Source organism: Ostrea edulis, chromosome 3, assembly GCF_947568905.1.
Source record: "Ostrea edulis chromosome 3, xbOstEdul1.1, whole genome shotgun sequence".
In the NCBI taxonomy this organism is placed as follows: domain Eukaryota; kingdom Metazoa; phylum Mollusca; class Bivalvia; order Ostreida; family Ostreidae; genus Ostrea; species Ostrea edulis.
The window spans coordinates 50,088,378-50,106,336 of record NC_079166.1 but is presented as its reverse complement, the minus strand read 5'-3'; the positions used below and the strand labels follow the sequence as shown (position 1 = coordinate 50,106,336).

Here is a 17,959-nt window from a genome sequence, read left to right as displayed (position 1 = left end):
GATCTCCTCCGCTCTTTGGTAAGTATACTCCTCTCTTATGTTCTGCTTCATTTTAATCATAAAGAGGTAGAGATTTCAAACCAGCACAACAGTTACAAGTAGACATTTGCAGAGACGTTTCCACAAAGTTTCATAAATTTTAAGACATACATGTGTGACAAACTCTCAAAAGTACCTGGTTTTATTGTACAGTTTTTATACGCCCGTCAAAAACGGGACGTAGTATGTTACGGCATCATCCATCTGTCCGTTTGTCTGTCAAGACCTTGTTAGCAGGATACAGACCAAACCGTAAGCTCCAGGATTTTACAACTTGATACATTAGAGGAAGATGCCTATTGTTTTTCAAGATCAGAGGTTAAAGGTCAAGGTTGTAATATCACTTAGTAGGAAACCGTAGTAGGATAACTTTTGGGCAGGATACAAACCGAACCGTAAGCTCCAGAATATTACAACTTGGTATATTTGATCATCATGATGAGAGGAAGATGCTTATTGTTTTTCAAGGTCAGAAGTCAAAGGTCAAGGTTATAGTATTACTTACTAGGAAAACCTTGTTGACATGATACACACCAAACCTTAGGTTCAAGATATTGCAACTTAAATTGGTACATTTGATCACCATGGTGAGAGGAAGATACCTATTATTTTTCAAGGTTAGAGGTCAAAGGTCAAGGTTACAGTATCACTTATTAGGAAAACCTTGTGGGCAGGATATGAATGGAACCGTAAGCTCCTGGATATTGCAACTTGGTACATTTGATCACCATGGTGAGAGGAAGATGCATATTGTTTTCAAGGTTAGAGGTCAAAGGTCAAGGGAGCATGCACAGTATCGCAGTAGGAAAACCTTGTAGGCAGGATACAAACCAAACCAGAAGCTCCAGGATATTGTAACTTGATATATTTGCAGAGCTGCCAACTCTCATGATTTTGGCGTAAGGCTTACAATTTTAGGACCTAAAATATGCCTTACGATTTCACTATATATCTTCTGATTTTCGCTTATTTGACATTTCGAAAGTTTTAGATCAAGTGAGCTTTTCTGATCACCCGTATTCCGGCGTCCGTCCGTCTGTAAACTTTTAACATTTTTGACTTCTTCTCAAAAACCACTGGGCCAATTTCAACCAAAGTTGGCACAAAGCATCCTTAGGTAAAGGGAATTCTAAATTGTTAAAATAAAGGGTCAGGCCACCTTCCAATGGGAGATAATCAAGAAAAGGTAAAAATAAAGTAGGGTCATTAATCAAAGTACTGAAAGTACTGAAAAGTGCTAAGCTGACTTCATGAATTCTGTCTGTAATATTAATGAGCAGGAACAACAGTAAAAAAAAAAAGAACAGTTCATGCATTATTCTTTATTTTCGCTGAACTAAATGATACATTTCCTGTAAGGAAGTAACAAATATGGATTGGAAACAATGTCCTGAAACTTTTCAACATGTTCAAATATAAACTTTATATGATGTTGTAAAAAACAATGGTCACCGTAATCATTTTGGTCCCACCCGGAACTAAAACCCTGTCCTTGGATCATGAGATTTACAATTTTGGTAAAGGACACCTGCTCTTTTTTAAAATATGTATAATCAGAATTTAGTATTAATAGCATTACCACCGCTGTGGTGGTCTAGAGGTAGAGTGTTCGCCCTGTATGCGGACGGTCGGGGTTCGAATCCCGGCCGCGACAGACCTAGGTCGTTAAAACAAGTAGTGACAATTCCATCGCCAAACCCTCGGCATCAGGTGTGAATGTCATGGGTCCTTGGAGATGGCCTTAAAAACGGATGTCCCGCGTCACAGTAGGTGTGGCACACTAAAGAACCCTCACTGCTCAATGGCCGTATGCGTCGAACAAAGGCCTAAATTTTGCAACCCTTCATCGGACTTGGTTACGTCTCCATATGAAATAAAATTATCGAGAGGGACGTTAAACAACATACAATCAATCAATAGCATTAAGGGCTATGCTATTCAAATATTTTACACATAAACACTTTATACCCAGTTTGGCCCCCACCCATCTTCCCAAGTCAAGGGTTTCTGATCCGCTATGCTCCGGCCTCCACCCTGGATCATGAAATTCTCTACATAACTATGCAATTTTTTTTCTTACAGGTGTGATATTGTAGAGAAGAATATTTTTGGAAATGTCAAGTTTTGGTAGAAAATGTGAAAACAGTTGTAATGGTAGTTTTCGGTAAAAAGTGTTCAATTGTTATTACGCAACTAACTTACTGTTGTGTTCCAGTTTAATAGTGTATGAAATATTTTTAGAATACAACTAAAATGAAACAAATCAATAGTTTGATACATACATGTATGTCAAATAATAATAGAAGGGAACTAACAAACGACTGGACAGAAAAGAAAAATACACATAACCAATACACTAACTAATAAGTGCCACAGATATTCATGTCAAAACACACCAATAATGCAGGTCTATGAAATATTTTACATCCATTTCATCACCTCACCAGAAATCATTTAAATACATACATAAACATGCATCTGTATGAGCTATACTACAGAATCCAGTACATGATTATCTGTATATAGCAATCAAACCATGAAAGTGGAGTTATTTTTTGTAATCATTAATGAAGTTGATTTCAATCCAAAATCAGGTTGGAGAGAATGTGAATCCAAATAAGTCAGATAAATACATATATAACTGAAAACAAAATTTAGGAAGGCATTCAAAAAAGATGTTCATCATACATGTGCAATATTAATAACTTTGAAACTGAATGCTGCGTTATCAACAAGAGTGGAAAGAGCTCATTTTTAACATGAAAGTTAGTGCAAGAGGATATACTAAATCGAATGTGATAAATTAGACTAACATATATGCATGGATTTACATTTAAGCATTGTAGTGATTGTTTGTTATATGTATATTTAAAAAAACACCTCCAAGAATTTGTACACAGGTACATTAAACACTGTACTCATTAACATGTCTGTATTACACTCCTTGTGTAAAAGCTCATATTCATATTGCAAAGGAAACTCACCTGTTTGTCTGAATGAGACAAAATACACATTGCTATTGTTTGAATTTTATAAAACAGTTCTTTTTATGAAAATGCAAATAACCTTAGCAAACAAGAGGCCCATGGGCACATCGCTCACCTGAGTCACCTTGGCACATATTTGAAGATTTTTTCTATATATTCGCATGTAAAACTTTTATCCCTATTGTGGTCCCAACCTACTCCCGAGGGCCATGATTTTTACAACATTGAATCTGCACTATGCCATGAAGCTTTCATATAAATGTAAACTTTTCTGGCCAGTGATTTTTCAGAAGATTTTTAATGATTTTCCCTATATATATGTATGTAAAATTTTGATCCCCTACTGTGGCCCAATCTTACCCCCGGGGATCATGATTTTTACAAACTTCAATCTGCACTATGTCAGGAAGCTTTTGTGCAAATGTAAACTTCTTTAGCCCAATGGTTCTTAAGGAGAATGTTTTTAAAAAATGTTTCTATTTATTAGTTATGTAAAACTTTGATCCCCTAGCTATTATGACCTCATCCTAACCCCAGGAGTCATGAATTTAGCAAACTTTAATCTGCACTATGTCAGGAAGCTTTCATGTAAATGTAAGCTTTTCTGGCTCAGTAGTTTTTGAGAAGAAGATTTTTAAAGATTTTCCCTATATATTTGTATGTAAAACTTTGATCCACTATTGTCGCCTCATCTTACCCCCGGGGGCCATGATTTTAACAAATTTGAATCTTCACTATGTCAGGAAGTTGTCATGTAAATTTCCACTTTCCTGGCCCAGTAGTTTTTGAGAAGATTTTAAAAGATTTTCCCTATATATTTGTATGTAAAACTTTGATCCCCTCTTGTCACCTCAGGTGAGCTAAAAAAGCATAAGATTCCCGGCTTGTGTAGGATTTCTAATACGAAAAAAAAAAGAAAAAAGAAAAAAAAGTAACAAAAGTGACTCGCAATAAATATATAATATTTACAACATGTAAATGTATAAGCTCAATGATTGATTGATTGTATCTTGCTTAACGTCTCGCTCGAGAATTTTTCACTCATATGGAGACGTCACCAACACCGGTGAAGAGCTTCAAATTCAGGCCTATGCTCGGAGCTTATGGCCATTGAGCAGTGAGGGTTCTTTAGCGTGCCACTCCTACTGTGACACGGGACATCCATTTTTAAGGTCATCTCTGAGGACCCGTGACATTCACACCTGATGCCGAGCGTTTGGTGATGGAACTGTCACTACCTGTTTTAAAGACTTAGGTCTGTCGTGGCAGGGATTCGAACCCCGGCCTTCCGCATGCAGGGCGAACGCTCTAGATAACCTCGGCCACCACGTCGGTATGTACAAGCTCAATGAGAATCCCAAGCTAGGCAATTAAAAGTTACAAAAGTAATTTTCAAACGGTAATGTTCAAACCGCTGTTAGAAAACTAAATGCATTTTTTATATGAAAAAATCGTTCAACGAAAACAAAATGTGGGGACAGGCAACGACATAAGAAAAAAAACATGCCCCCTTCCCCTCCCTCATCCTTTGTACATTCAGAAATAGATGTAGCATATAGCTGTCATTGTCAATTGTTTATTTGAAGTACAAACAAATTGAAAACACGATTACTTTTCATTGTGTGTAGCGTGTTGTGGACCGCAAACCATTTTACATTCATGCTTGACACAATGGCAATATTTATCTAACACTTGTTCTAATTATATGTATTTCAGTAAACAGCCCTCGTAAAATTCCAGGCGGTGTTTTGAAGACTTGAAACTAGGGCATTGTCTTCCGTAAACGCAGTCCTATAATTTTGTTACTTTTGTCTTTTCCCTCCCCCAAGACCATTATTTTCAGTCTCATTTTTGAAACTAAATAACGAAATCAAATTTGATTGTGTTGACGATGATTCTGAAGAATATCTTGGTCGTTTAGAAATGCTAAGGTAAGCCTAAGTTACACCATTGCATCCTCTAAATTCCTGCATGACCTACTTACATATATGATAGGTAATCAGTTGCGCAATAATATCGTTCCTCTGAGACACCGATCTCTGTCCTTCGCTGTCAAAACATAATCGTGCACAAGTTCTTTCTCGTTCACGATCGATGCGGATCAGTTAAGTTTTTTTACTGTGTTGCACACATTTTAACTGTGTTGCACACGTTTTTGTTGTGTCGGACAAAATTTTTACTGAGTCCAGCAATCAAAACACAAATGGAAAACCCTCATGACTCATGTATAGCTTAATGACGTGGCTTCTAATTATAGATTGCACCATGCAAAAGTATTGATTTTCTTGACCTCTAAGCGCTATGCGAAGGTAACAATGCAAAGGCACCTTAGCCAAAAAGGTTTCATCTACAGATTCTCATTCATTTTTAGATTTTGAATTACATCATAATCACTTTAATTATTACAGACACAGATTCAAACGGGAATTTTAACTGAAGAATGACCTGCTTCTGTGTCCACTTTCCCCCAGAATGAGGACAAAAATGTCACCTTTTTATACATACTTTATCCACTGTCCAACAAACTGTATTTCCGGGGGGAAAATGCCCCCATGGATATGAATGTTATCCCCGTACTAGATAGGTTGCAAAATTACGACTTCTTTAAACATGACTTGTTTACTGCAGCGATGCATAAATTTGCCTACAGAATTGATTATTCATATATAACTTAGACTTTTGAAATATTTTATGACTAACAAGATTTTTTTTACAATAACTATTGAAAAAGACTCCAACAAAATTTATGTTCCTGTCATGCATATATCTTGTTAAATCATTGACTTTGCAAAATCTTATGACGTCACAAGAGGGTGGAACTATGTTAAAAAGCACAACAAATGGAACAACAGTAGGGCCAAGGTGGCTCAGGTGAGTAATGTGACCCATTGGCCTCTTATTTAGAATCATGTGGCTTTCATAACCAATGAAATTATCAAGGCAATCAGTCAAAAGATTGATGAAGGGCAGCAATATGAGATACTGTTGATCACGTGCCAGTAAACACAACAGTAGTCAAAGCCAATTAGAATAAAATGATGTGTTTGGATAGATGATATATGGAAAAATATGAAGGTGTATTTGAGTATTTCATAATCACTTTTTGTGTTTCAGCGTTATGACTATGAAACAGAAAATCTCCAATCCTTGGCTCTGCAGTTGGGTTGTAAAGCAAGAGGTTTATTTAATGAAGTTCAGCCCCGGAACTTGGAAAATGACCCCAATATGGCTAACAACTCTCACTCCAAACCTCACCAGCTGTCAGTAGATATTCTATCCTCTGTAGCTGATCTGATTAGCATGCTGAAGTGTGTCATCCAATGGCTTGACAGGTAAAATTACTGATCCTACCTTACAAACCTCTTATAATTATCCCTCTATCTTTTTGAATACTTTGAAGAAGACATGCTCCCTTTCTGTTTTTACCCACATAATTAAAACAAATGTTGTCTGGTGCAATCACCCAGAGACACATAGTGTATTCTTCTATTGGTTGAATAGCAGGACTTGACTTACTGTAAGTTATTGGTGTTCCAGTAAGATCTTTGTATGAGCAAGATGGCTCAGGTCAGCATTAACTGTGGCCCTTGGGGCTCTTGTTATTTCATGGAAACAAAGTTTTTGAATCTTGGAACAAATTTTATTTCAGGGCCACAAATTTTATTTTGTTTGAATGAATTTTAATGAGTGGAAGAAATATTTACTTTGTGGGAATAAAATTTTATTTGTGGGAATTTTATTTTAAATGTTTATTGTGTAGGAACAAAGAGCTGGGTATGTTAATTATTCTCAACATGGCCTGTAAAATACTTTCAAAGGATTTATAAAGTTAATGATCCCAAGTGTTTGCATGTACAACATATTGGGCAGAAATTGGAAAAATCAAGGTGGCTACATGCATCAGTCCTAAAAAATTGATTAAATCTAAATGTATGAGTAAACTGAGGTGACCTATTGCAATTGGTTTTCCTCCGTCGTGCGTTAACAATTGAACATTTTTAACTTCTTCTTAATAACTACTTGTCCAATTCTTTTCAAATTTAGTATGAAGCATCATTGGGACAAGGGGGACATAAATTGTAAATTTCAGGACTCCAGAACCCCTGGGGTCCTAGGGGCGAGGCAAAAACTGCCCAAAATTGACCAATTTTCAAAAATCTTCTCAAGAACCACACACATGTAAGAAAAACTAAATGCATAGTGATGTAGAGCAGGAAGGCCTCTACCAAAATTGTAAATTTCATGATCGCTGGGGTAGGGGTTCTGACCCCAGGGCGGGGCCAAACTTGTTATACAGTGTTTATGTGTAAAAAACTTAAATAACATTTTCTTTAGTGCTTTTGATACTAAATTGAAACTGAATGCATTCATAGAGCAGGTAATCTTTTACCAAAATTGTAAAGAACAAGGTACGATTGTATACATAAAAAGGCCCAAAAAATTTCTCTCTTTAAAATGTGTCTAGAATTAACCTAAATTATCGTTTTAGGAAAGTACAATATATGCCAGGTATACTATGTCAACAAAATCAGAATGATATTCCTAAATGGATAGCATTATGACATCATGAATAAGACATTACCCGCTTTTTTCTCAAAAGAAGCCTGAAAACTGTCAATGTCATACAGATTATTGCTCAGGAAAAGATGTGCGCATTTGTCGAGCAAAATGAAAATGATACATTTTGTGTATTATTTTAAGATGAAAATCATGCTTGAATATGAAATTGCTCGACGCATGCGCTGTATGCTTTCTGAAAGGAAAACCACCTGAATTTATGGATATTTTCATTGAAAATGGCATTTTTGCAATTTTGTGCCAACTTCAAGCTCTCGTCATATGACACAAACCATTTTGCTGATCAATCTGAGCATATTTTGGGTTTACTAATCTATTCCTTATTTGAATGCCAGGGTTTGAGCTCCAAGTGAAATCATCAATATTTTGGGCCAGATGACTTTAGAAACTGTACCTACTTCTTTGATTTTCCCCAGAGTAAGGGTTTTGACCCCAGGGTGGGGCCAAACTTAGTATATAGTATTTATGTGCAAGTTTGCTGATACTGTATAAAATCTAAATGCATACTTAAGAATAGCAGAAAAGGATGTACAAAAAATGGTGAATTTCACAACCCAGGGTTATGACTTCAGGATGAGTCCAAATTAGTCATATATTTTGATGTTTTTTAAAATGTTAATACACCTATTATTTAAAGCCTTTCATCAGTGTATGCACTTGTGAGGACCGTGAAGTTTTAAGAACACATCTTGTTTTATACTGTTGCTGAACATTAGAATTTAGCATAGATATTCAGAACAGGAAATTTTTTCTGGATTTCATAGCCCATGGAAGTAGTGATACTTTTTCATTTAGTATTCAGGTAACTGATAAGGCCTGTGGGCCCCTTGTCTTTTATTAGAGCAGTCAAAGTTTGAGCAAAATCTCAGACTTTAAGTCCAAGTTTCGACTTAGTTTTTTTTGTTTGAGAAATCAAGGCCTGATTTTTCATATGCTTATTGAAGTGTTGAAATTTTAACAGAGCTCCATTTGAAAGAATATATGATATGGTGTTGCTACGTAACACTTTAGTGAAGCTTGGAATAGACTTGATATCAGCCTGCCAGAAAGATGTGAATGATTTGAACCCAGAAGAGAAGATTTCCACTGCTGTAAGTATACCTACAATATAGCTTTATTGGTGTCACGTTTGAATCTAAGGACATTGAACTTAATTCCTCTTCGCAATGGAGATTTCTTTCAAATTTTGGTATTTGATGTTCCCTTGATGAAAATATACAACAATGTGAAAATGTCTCTGCTGTTTGTTTTACTCTAAGGAGAACATTAGAAAATTACAGTATTAATCAAAATGAGGATTGTTATGAGTAGCATGCCATGCATTGCATCTTTGCATATACAACTTTTTAATTTTTACAGTTAAGAATTTTTATTTTCGTGAGCATAAAATTTTGTGGTTTTGTATCAAAATTCTGTTTCGTTAGGAGAAGGTACACTAAGGGTCAATTTTGGCCTATTTTCAGAAGTTGGTAATTTTATGCCCTAATACATGTACTATATAGGGTGTGTACTTTCTATATATAGTAATTATATCCATTTATTATACCTCAGTATGAGAATTCTATGCAACGCGTAATCTGATTGGTCTAGACGGTCACATGTCAGGGATGACAAAACTTCATATCTCCCTCTCAAACATCATATCTCCCTATCATATTTACCCCTTGGGCAGCCTCGTGCATTTTCCATGAATTTAACGTCAAGGTAGACGAAGTGTATTGTGACGTCACAATAAGTCTGAATCATTCTACTTTCATTGTTCGTAAGGCACAAAATATGTGGGTCTCTGATACACAGTTGAATGCATGGTTTTGGTTGATACAAAAACAAGCAAGTAAATTAACTTTCAAGGAGAATGGAAATGCAAAAACTGGTTATCATATCACTGTATTTCGTTGTTTGTGCCTTCTACCATAATACGTTGATGGTGCGGTGTTACCGTTAGGACGATCTCAGCTACATACAATGTATAAATGAGCTGACTACAATTTCAAATGCACTTTTGAGTCTTGCTTTGTTTCGGTATAATAAACAATTTATTGCATGAATGTTCGGGAGATATGAAGATTTATTCACCCAAGAAAAATCATATTCCCCTCGGGCGTTGCCCTCGGGGAATATGATTTTTCTTGGGTGAATAAATCTTCATATCTCCCTCACTATCATGCAATAAATGTATAGTATTACGTATATTTTTTGTGATATGAAGTAACAAAGTTGGTATGTTTTGCAAGATTTAACGTTACGTCTGAGATCTGTGTCTGATGACGTTTTCTCAATTCTTATACAGAAAAAATAGTTCAATATACCTTGTTAATTAAAATGTTGGATGATTTTCAAAAAGTTATTGACACAAAATTCTTTTCAATAACATTATACAAATATCATAAACAAACACCATTACCATTAACGTGTATTTGAATTAATTGTGATATGAAGTAGCAAAGTTGGCATGTTTTGCGAGTGCAAGATTTAACGTTGCATCTTCTTTCTGTGTCTGATGATGTTTTCTCAATTCTTATACAGAAAAAAAATAGTTTAATATTCCTTGTGAATTAAAATGCTTTGGATAATTTTTAAGAATTTGTTGATACACACATACAAAAATTCTTTTCAATAACATAGAAATATCATAATCAAAAACTATTTTAAAATAACGTGTATTCAAATCAATCATGACCATAGCCATCGAAACCTTTGTTTGAAAAGTTTGACTAAGATGGTTAAATGTGAAGTAATTACGTGTATTCTATTGTACAAAACTTTTAATTGTATGAGCTCTGAATATCTAAGAGATATTTTTTTTCCTATTCCATGCGTCCTGAATTAAATTATAATCTTTGTTTACCAAAACATTGAACAATTCTGTTTCAAAAACGCTCTTCTATACTCAGGCATACATGTATCTAATGGGGTACCATTATATATAGAATTATCATTTTTAGAAGAAATATGAAAACATTTATAATTAGCTGTCGTTATTTTTAAATACATGTTCTATATACATGTGTATGTATTTGAAAATATATGGATGCATTTTCGTTACCTCCGCCCTCCCATCTTTTATTCCCTCGTACATTACATGTACCTATTCTATACCATGAATACTTTGTTATACATTGTATATAATCACGGAAGCTATCTTTATATGCTTATCTTTGGTTGTATGTATCGCTATGTGTATATTGTTTGTATTTCAGAAGGCCCCGGGGAAGAATAATGCCTTGTATTAATAGGGCTATCTTCTCTTCATAAAGCATTATTATTACTAATATATTTTATCATTGTTCAAATTTTCACCGGCGAAGTGTAAATAGAAAAGGTGCTTACTAGTTTTTATGGTCTCTGTAGTAAATAATTTAAATGTAAATCATTTAAATATTTGAACATTTAAAACATTTTTTTTTAAAATCACAAATTGCTACAGTGTATATAGACCTATTTATAGCTTTTTGAATGAGAAATTCTAAAAAGAATGGAAAAGATATACATGTATATTCATCTCCAAAACACAATAGAGTATGTTCTGGTAAATCCGACAAAACTCATTTCCGTTTTAATCATTTGTTTCTACAATGAAAAGTAAGTAATAAGAATATTTTGATGAACATATTTTGAAAGAGAAGATTTTCGAGCCTAAAATATAGTTTTGTTATGGTTGATAACACTGAAATTCGCCATGCTCAGCGAAATAAAAGGCAAGCTTAAAGTCGGGGAATTCCAGACAAGCATTGCGTAAATCTGGACACCAGTGGTATGATATGTAAAAATATGTTTCCCTTACCTTAAAAACTTTAAGATGAAGGTTTCGGATTGTTAAAACCTTTTTTTCTCTTAATCTGATCATGCAGTTTTTAAATTTCTGAATTTTGAAAAAATAAAAATAAATAAATAATAAACATTTCAACCATTCATTCTCAGACGGATTCTGATGCTACTCAGCCCCCCAACTGGCCAGAGAGTTAGTGCTTCTGTCAGTTTTGATGCAACTCAGCCCCCAGACTGGCCAGAGAGTCCAGTGTTTCGGTAATGATAATGATGCAACATTTTCCGTTTTTGACAACCTGACGGTAGGGGTGTTTAAGACACTATACCTTATTTTCTGTAAGGAAGTGGAGTAAAAGGAATTCAGATTTGGATTCAGCATACTCAAAATTGGTAATTACACCTGAATTGTATTGTTTTGGGTAAGGATGTTTCAAGAAATAAAGTTGGGTCACTTTTTGATGCGAAATGAAACATTTTCCGTTTTTTGGCAACCTGGCGGTAGGGGTGTTTAAGACACTATACTTCATTTTCTATAAGAAATTGGAGTAAAAGGAGTCCAGATTTGCAATCAGCATACTCAAAATTGGTAATTACACCTGATTTTTATTGTTTTGGGTAAATTTTAAAAAATGGGTGGTGGTTGCTAATATATTGTTGGGTACCAGGTAAGGAAGACCCCTATTGATTTTGGAGGGAAATGGTCAAAGGTCAAGGTCACAGTGACCAAAAATAGAATGAAAATTTCAGAAAAATTTGGTTTCCGGATGATAACTCAGACAGTTTAAATCCGAATCAAATGAAACTTTGATATATTGTTGGGTACCAGGTATGGAAGACCCCTATTGATTTTGAAGAAAAAAAGGTCAAAGGTCAAGGTCACAGTGACCGAATGTAGAATGAAAATTTCAGAAAAATTTGGTTTCTGGATGATAACTCAGAAAGTTTAAATCCGAATCAAATGAAACTTTGATATATTGTTGGGTACCAGGTAAGGAAGACCTCTATTGATTTTGGAGAAAAAAGGTCAAAGGTCAAGGTCACAGTGAATAAATATAGATTTAGAATTCCAAAAAAATTTGGTTTCCGGAGAATAACTCGAAAATTTTTAATTTGAATCAAATGAAACTTGGATATATTGTTGGATACCAGCAAAGCAAGGCCCCTATTGATTTTGGATAAAAAAGGTCAAAGGTCAAGGTCACAGTGACCGAAAATAGATTGAAAACTTCAGACAAATATTGTTTCTGGACAGCAACTCAAAAAGTTTAAAACTGAAATTAGTTCTTCACAATTATAAATATGCCACATCATTCCTGACTTTACAATGTATCCCATGCAACTCGGCTTATGCACCCCTGGGTGCACAGGGGTGCATATATTGATTTTTATTATCAATCGAAGTATTTCGTTTAACACACGCAAATATCATCCATCGCCTTGAATGTGCACATATCAAAATATTGGCAAATGTATTTAAAATTTTAAAGTTTTGGTTAAAAAATAGCATCACTTCTCCTTTCGTGGCTTTACAGTGCAATTAAAAATTTATACTGTGGTTTAATTAAGTCTCCCAAGTGGAGTTAAAGAAGATGTGCAGAAATGTTTTTGTTTTCAGATTGAAGGGGGTTAGGGTACATTTTGGGGGATCAAATGGGGTGGGGTTTAACATAGATCTCTATGGAAAAAAAATTAATTCCAAAATTCAACAGATATAAATTTACAAATATGATAGAGTTCTTGGGTCTTCAGAGAATGGCAGGGCCAACTAATTAGTATCAAGATCAAGTAACTCCAGTGACCTTGCCCTCTGACCATGGACATAAAAACTGGTATAACTTTAAAACTGGGACTAATAGTGACATGGAATCCTCAGAAATGGCAAGAGGATTACAGGGCCTACAAACTAGTATCAAGGTCAAGTGACTCCAGTGACCTTGCCCTCTGACCATGGACATAAAAACTGGTATAACTTTAAAACTGGGACTAATAGTGACATGGAATCCTCAGAAATGGCAAGAGGATTACAGGGCCTACAAACTAGTATCAAGGTCAAGTGACTCCAGTGACCTTGACCTCTGACCTTAGAACATAGAACTAGTATTACTGAGGAACTAGGTCCTAGGTCTGATAGAGACATTGGATCTTCAGAAATGATGAAAGGATGATGAGATCTACAAATCAGTATCAAGATCAAGTGACTTCAGTGACCTTGACCACTGACCTTAGATCATAAACTTGATATTGCTTAAGAACTAGGTCTGATAAAGAGATGGAATCTTCAGAAATAAGAAAAGGATGATGGGATCTAGAAATTTGTATCAAGGTCAAGTGACTCCAGTGACCTTGACCTCTGACCCTAAGCATAAGTCTGGTATAAATGGGACTGATAGAGACATGAAATCTTCAGAAATGATATAAGAGTATAGTGACCTACAAACTAGTATCTCCATTGACCTTGATTATAAAAACTTGTATAACTTTAGAACCACGACTGATAGAGACATGGGATCATCAAAAATGATAAGAGGATGTTGGAACTTACAAACCATGCAGGATCAAGGTCAAGTGTCACCAGTTTTACTGAAGGGAAAATGGGGTTTTTTTTTGGTTGAATTTTTTGAAAATCAAAGCCTTTGTGATCTGGATATTTTAAATGAATTAAAATTGGCATGGATTTTGTCAAGGGAGGAAAATAGTAATACTGTACTTAGAAAAAGCCACTTTTATACAGCTAGTAGTTTGTTCGGGAGACTTTATAATCGGTAGATTATAATCATATCGTGTCTTTTTGATGGATTTAATTTCATGGAAAATTACTATCCATGAAAATAACAATTGAATTCACAACAAAAATTGATTTAATACTTCAAATATAGATATGTTATTAAGAGCGGAAAAACCCTATTGATTTTGGGGTCAAAAGTTCGAAGGTCAAAGTCACTAGGGGACTTTTAAAATAGGAAAAGCTTAGAAGGGGATTGCAGCCCAGCCTTGTGAGTTCTTGTGTTTAGTAAAATACAGCAAAAAAATGCATGCTTAAGAGTTTTTTTAAAGAGACATGAACACGATTTTGATGAAAAAAATTAGTTGGATATTAATTAGTCATATGGTAGTATTTGATATATGTAAAACATAGCAACAAACTTAAACTTCAAAACTTTTAATTTTCAAAACAAGGCACGAGCCCCGTTTGTATTTACATGTTACGAGAGCAGCTATCAACATAGCTCCAAAGGTAATGGCTAATTAGGAGAAAAGAATTTTTACAACAAAAATTTTCAGATCTCACTTCTTTGTGCTTGGTCCCTAAAATGATTTGGCAATAATCTACCTATATTGAAATGCTGCATGCTATTGACATACTTTTAAAAAAATCATTGTGTTCTGACCTCCACATGTGGTTTACAAGTGTTTGCTTACAGTCCTATGAAATGTACATGCATTCGTCTCCCTCTAGATATAGATTAACCCTGTGTTTACACAATTTAATAGAAATTCTGTCCTTTGTAAAAATATTTTTATTCCACTTATTCATGAATAAAGATCTTTATTTCTATAACAAAAATCATTGACAATCAAAAACTGTGTCCATCCCCAGGGTGCAATGTATCTCTATACTCTGAATATTTTTTCTATGCATACTGTCTACAAGATTTTCAACATAGATTTCATACAGACCCATCCAGTTCATAACTGTAGCTTTCCAGTCTGTAACATTACCTGCCTGATTTTCCTCCACACAATCTTTCATGATCTGCCATTTATTTTCTATTGTATTTATTTAAGTCCGGTGAGATGGCAGTTTGTCATGTGATTCTTTGTGGTCCAGACTTTGCCCACTGTAAAACTGAAAACAGTTTTCATCTGTAATCATCACATTCTCAAAATTGTCAGTTTACTAAGTGATGCACCAGGTCTCTTGTTTGTGTTCTGTGGTCATTAGTGGCACCTTCTGGAAAGCTAGATCTTGGACACTGTATCGCGGACTTCACAAAATTTCTTCAGATTATCATATAACGTAGATCTTGTGTGTGTGTGTTAGGGCTGGTTTGATTCAGGGTTAGCTCAATTTGGCTTGGTTTCGATTCAGAACAGAGCACGATATGGTTTTTTCGATGGTCGGCGACTATCGCTGAATCACAAATACTGGATATAATTTTTTACTTCAATATAAGAGATAGTTCAATATACAAAGGCTGTTCAATATGTAATGTGTATTGTACCACAGCACGATAACACTTTGCACAATTTCGTGGATGATGATACTCTTGAATAGCTCTATTCAAGACTTTTCCAACAGTATAAACACAAGCCTTCAGCTCCACATAGTTTTAAACTTATAGTCATTTCAATAGAGCCAGTTGTTGACCACTGTTGTAAAAATGGTTGCGAAACGGGTTGAGAATATTGAAGAATTTAGAGCTTTTGGTATATACTTGCCAATAGGTCGGTTCGCCTTTAAGTTGGTTGTATATTTTGTAGGCTATTTTGGAGGGATTTGCCATTGACCCGCTTATAAGTCTGTATAACTTTTTTTCAAGAATCGGTTAACAATTTTAAATCAATGCTCTAACATTTTCACCTCTGTTTCAAATAATATTTTGTGAAATGTGCTGATATTTATGCATTTTCTCAACAAATCAATTTCAATACTATACACTTAAAAGATGAACTTAAAATATGTAAATACTTGTACTTTATGCATATAATCCTAGAATACATGAATAATAATTATGTCCAGTCAATGTTAATCATGGTAATCGTTGGAGTACTAAGTTGTTTAAAAAATACTATACATTACGCTGTCCAGAAAAATGCTAATATTTATAGGACTCGCCTAAAAGTCGGATTTAGAGTTTTGGACCAATTTTTAACTCCCAAAAATCCGACTTATAGGCGAGTATATACAGTATATAAAAGTTTGCACAACACTCGGTCATTCGGTAATGCAGATTTTTATTGAATTGGGGAAAGTTTATATGTCTGATAAGGTATCTTATGAGAAAGTTTGTAGGTGGAGAAAGAAATTTTTGACTGGCACAGAGTCCGTCAAAGATGCAGCAAAATCTGGCCAACCTGTGACTGTTAACAGGCAAGGCAAATGTCTCAAAAGTCAGGGAAATAATTGAAAGTGATGGGTGATACACAATTCATGAAGTTGCAAAAGCTGCTGGCATATCGCTATCGTGGGTGCATTTCATTTTTAAGGGTATTTTGAAAGTACAAAAGATTTCTGCCAGATGGATACCGCATGTATTGACAGCTGACCAAAAATGGGTACGAGTACAAACTGCTAAGCTATATTGCTCAAAATGTTTCCCAAATTCAATCAAAGACAATTTGCAAAGATTGTTATTGGTTACGAAACATGGGTTCACTATTTCGAACCAGTAAGAAAAATTGGAAACAAAATATGGCTAACTAAAGATGGTAGAAGGCCTGTAGTTGCCAAAAAGAACCATAAGCACAATGAAGATTCTTTATTGCATATTCTTCTCATGTGATGGTATAGCCGTACAAATTCCGGTGTCGAAGGGCAAAAGTGTTGGTATTACCAAGATGTTATACTAAAAAGGCTCAAGAAATATTATCATAAGGCATGTTCGTCTACTTCATGATAATGCTCTATCACATACATCTGAGCTTGTGAATCAATTTTTGAAGTCGGAGAAGGCTACCGTCTTGCCACATGCACCCACCATACTCAGATCTAGCCCCATGCAACTTTTACCTTTTTCCAAAACTTAAAAAGTTCTTATCTGGTTGTCATTACAAGTCCCGACAAGCCCTTGGCTCAGCCATCAGTCAGTGCCTCAGAGGTCTACCTAAATCAGCGTACTGTGACGCAGCATTTCAGAAATGGATTCAGAGATTGAAGTTATGTATTTCAAAGTGCGGAGAATACTTTGAAGGGATGTAATGTTCATTTCACTATTTGAGTCGAATGCTTTTGAGATATCGTACACAGCGATTTTTTTCTACCCATTGGTACTGGTACCGGTACCCATTCAATACTTATCATTTCCATTAGTGGAACTCTTCAAATTAAAGGCGCGTAAAGTCCTGCTACCGGGACAACATAATGTAAACACATTACTTAGGCATACATAATATGAATTATGGTATCGAATACATATTATAACCGACTGCAAACCACAACACTGATTAAAATTCTAAAGTCAAATTTAGGAATTGATTATTCTTACAAGAAAACAGACGGACTTATTAAACTATGTGAGGAAGAGAAGCTACTAAATTTGCCAAGTCTGACCGATATAAAGCGTCAATCGCAAGAAGAACTGTGAAGGGAAAAACCTATATGCACATCCAACACAAGAACTTTTCTTGTAATTAATGTGATGAATATGTTTTTAAAGTTATTCTGTCAGACTATGAAGACATTCTATTTTATCATACAATTAGGACAGGTTCATATGGCATGGACTTTGTAATCGTACACCCCCCCCCACCCGTCAGTTTCCATATTTTAGAACAAGTTATATACATGTATATGCCAAACTGCATTTTTTAAAGACTTTTATAACACTAATTAACACACCTAATGCGTTTCCAAACTGCATCTAAGC

General features: G+C 35.0%; 1 protein-coding gene across 4 annotated transcripts in view; it reads left to right on the top strand.

Annotated features, from left to right (window-relative positions):
* Positions 1–17,959, top strand: part of LOC125676006 (CNK3/IPCEF1 fusion protein-like) — a 92,546-nt gene that overhangs the window by 8,389 nt on the left and 66,198 nt on the right. For 2 of the 4 annotated variants that reach the window (XM_048913882.2, XM_048913880.2), the window contains exons 2-4: positions 1–18; positions 6,141–6,358; positions 8,566–8,695. The exon at positions 1–18 is cut by the window's left edge and continues 146 nt beyond it. In XM_048913882.2, the coding sequence (XP_048769839.1) occupies positions 1–18; positions 6,141–6,358; positions 8,566–8,695 (366 nt within the window). Of the gene's footprint in view, positions 19–6,140; positions 6,359–8,565; positions 8,696–11,525; positions 11,631–17,959 lie in introns of those variants that run through there. The other 2 variants (XM_056158079.1, XM_056158080.1) reach the window with 2 other exon arrangements.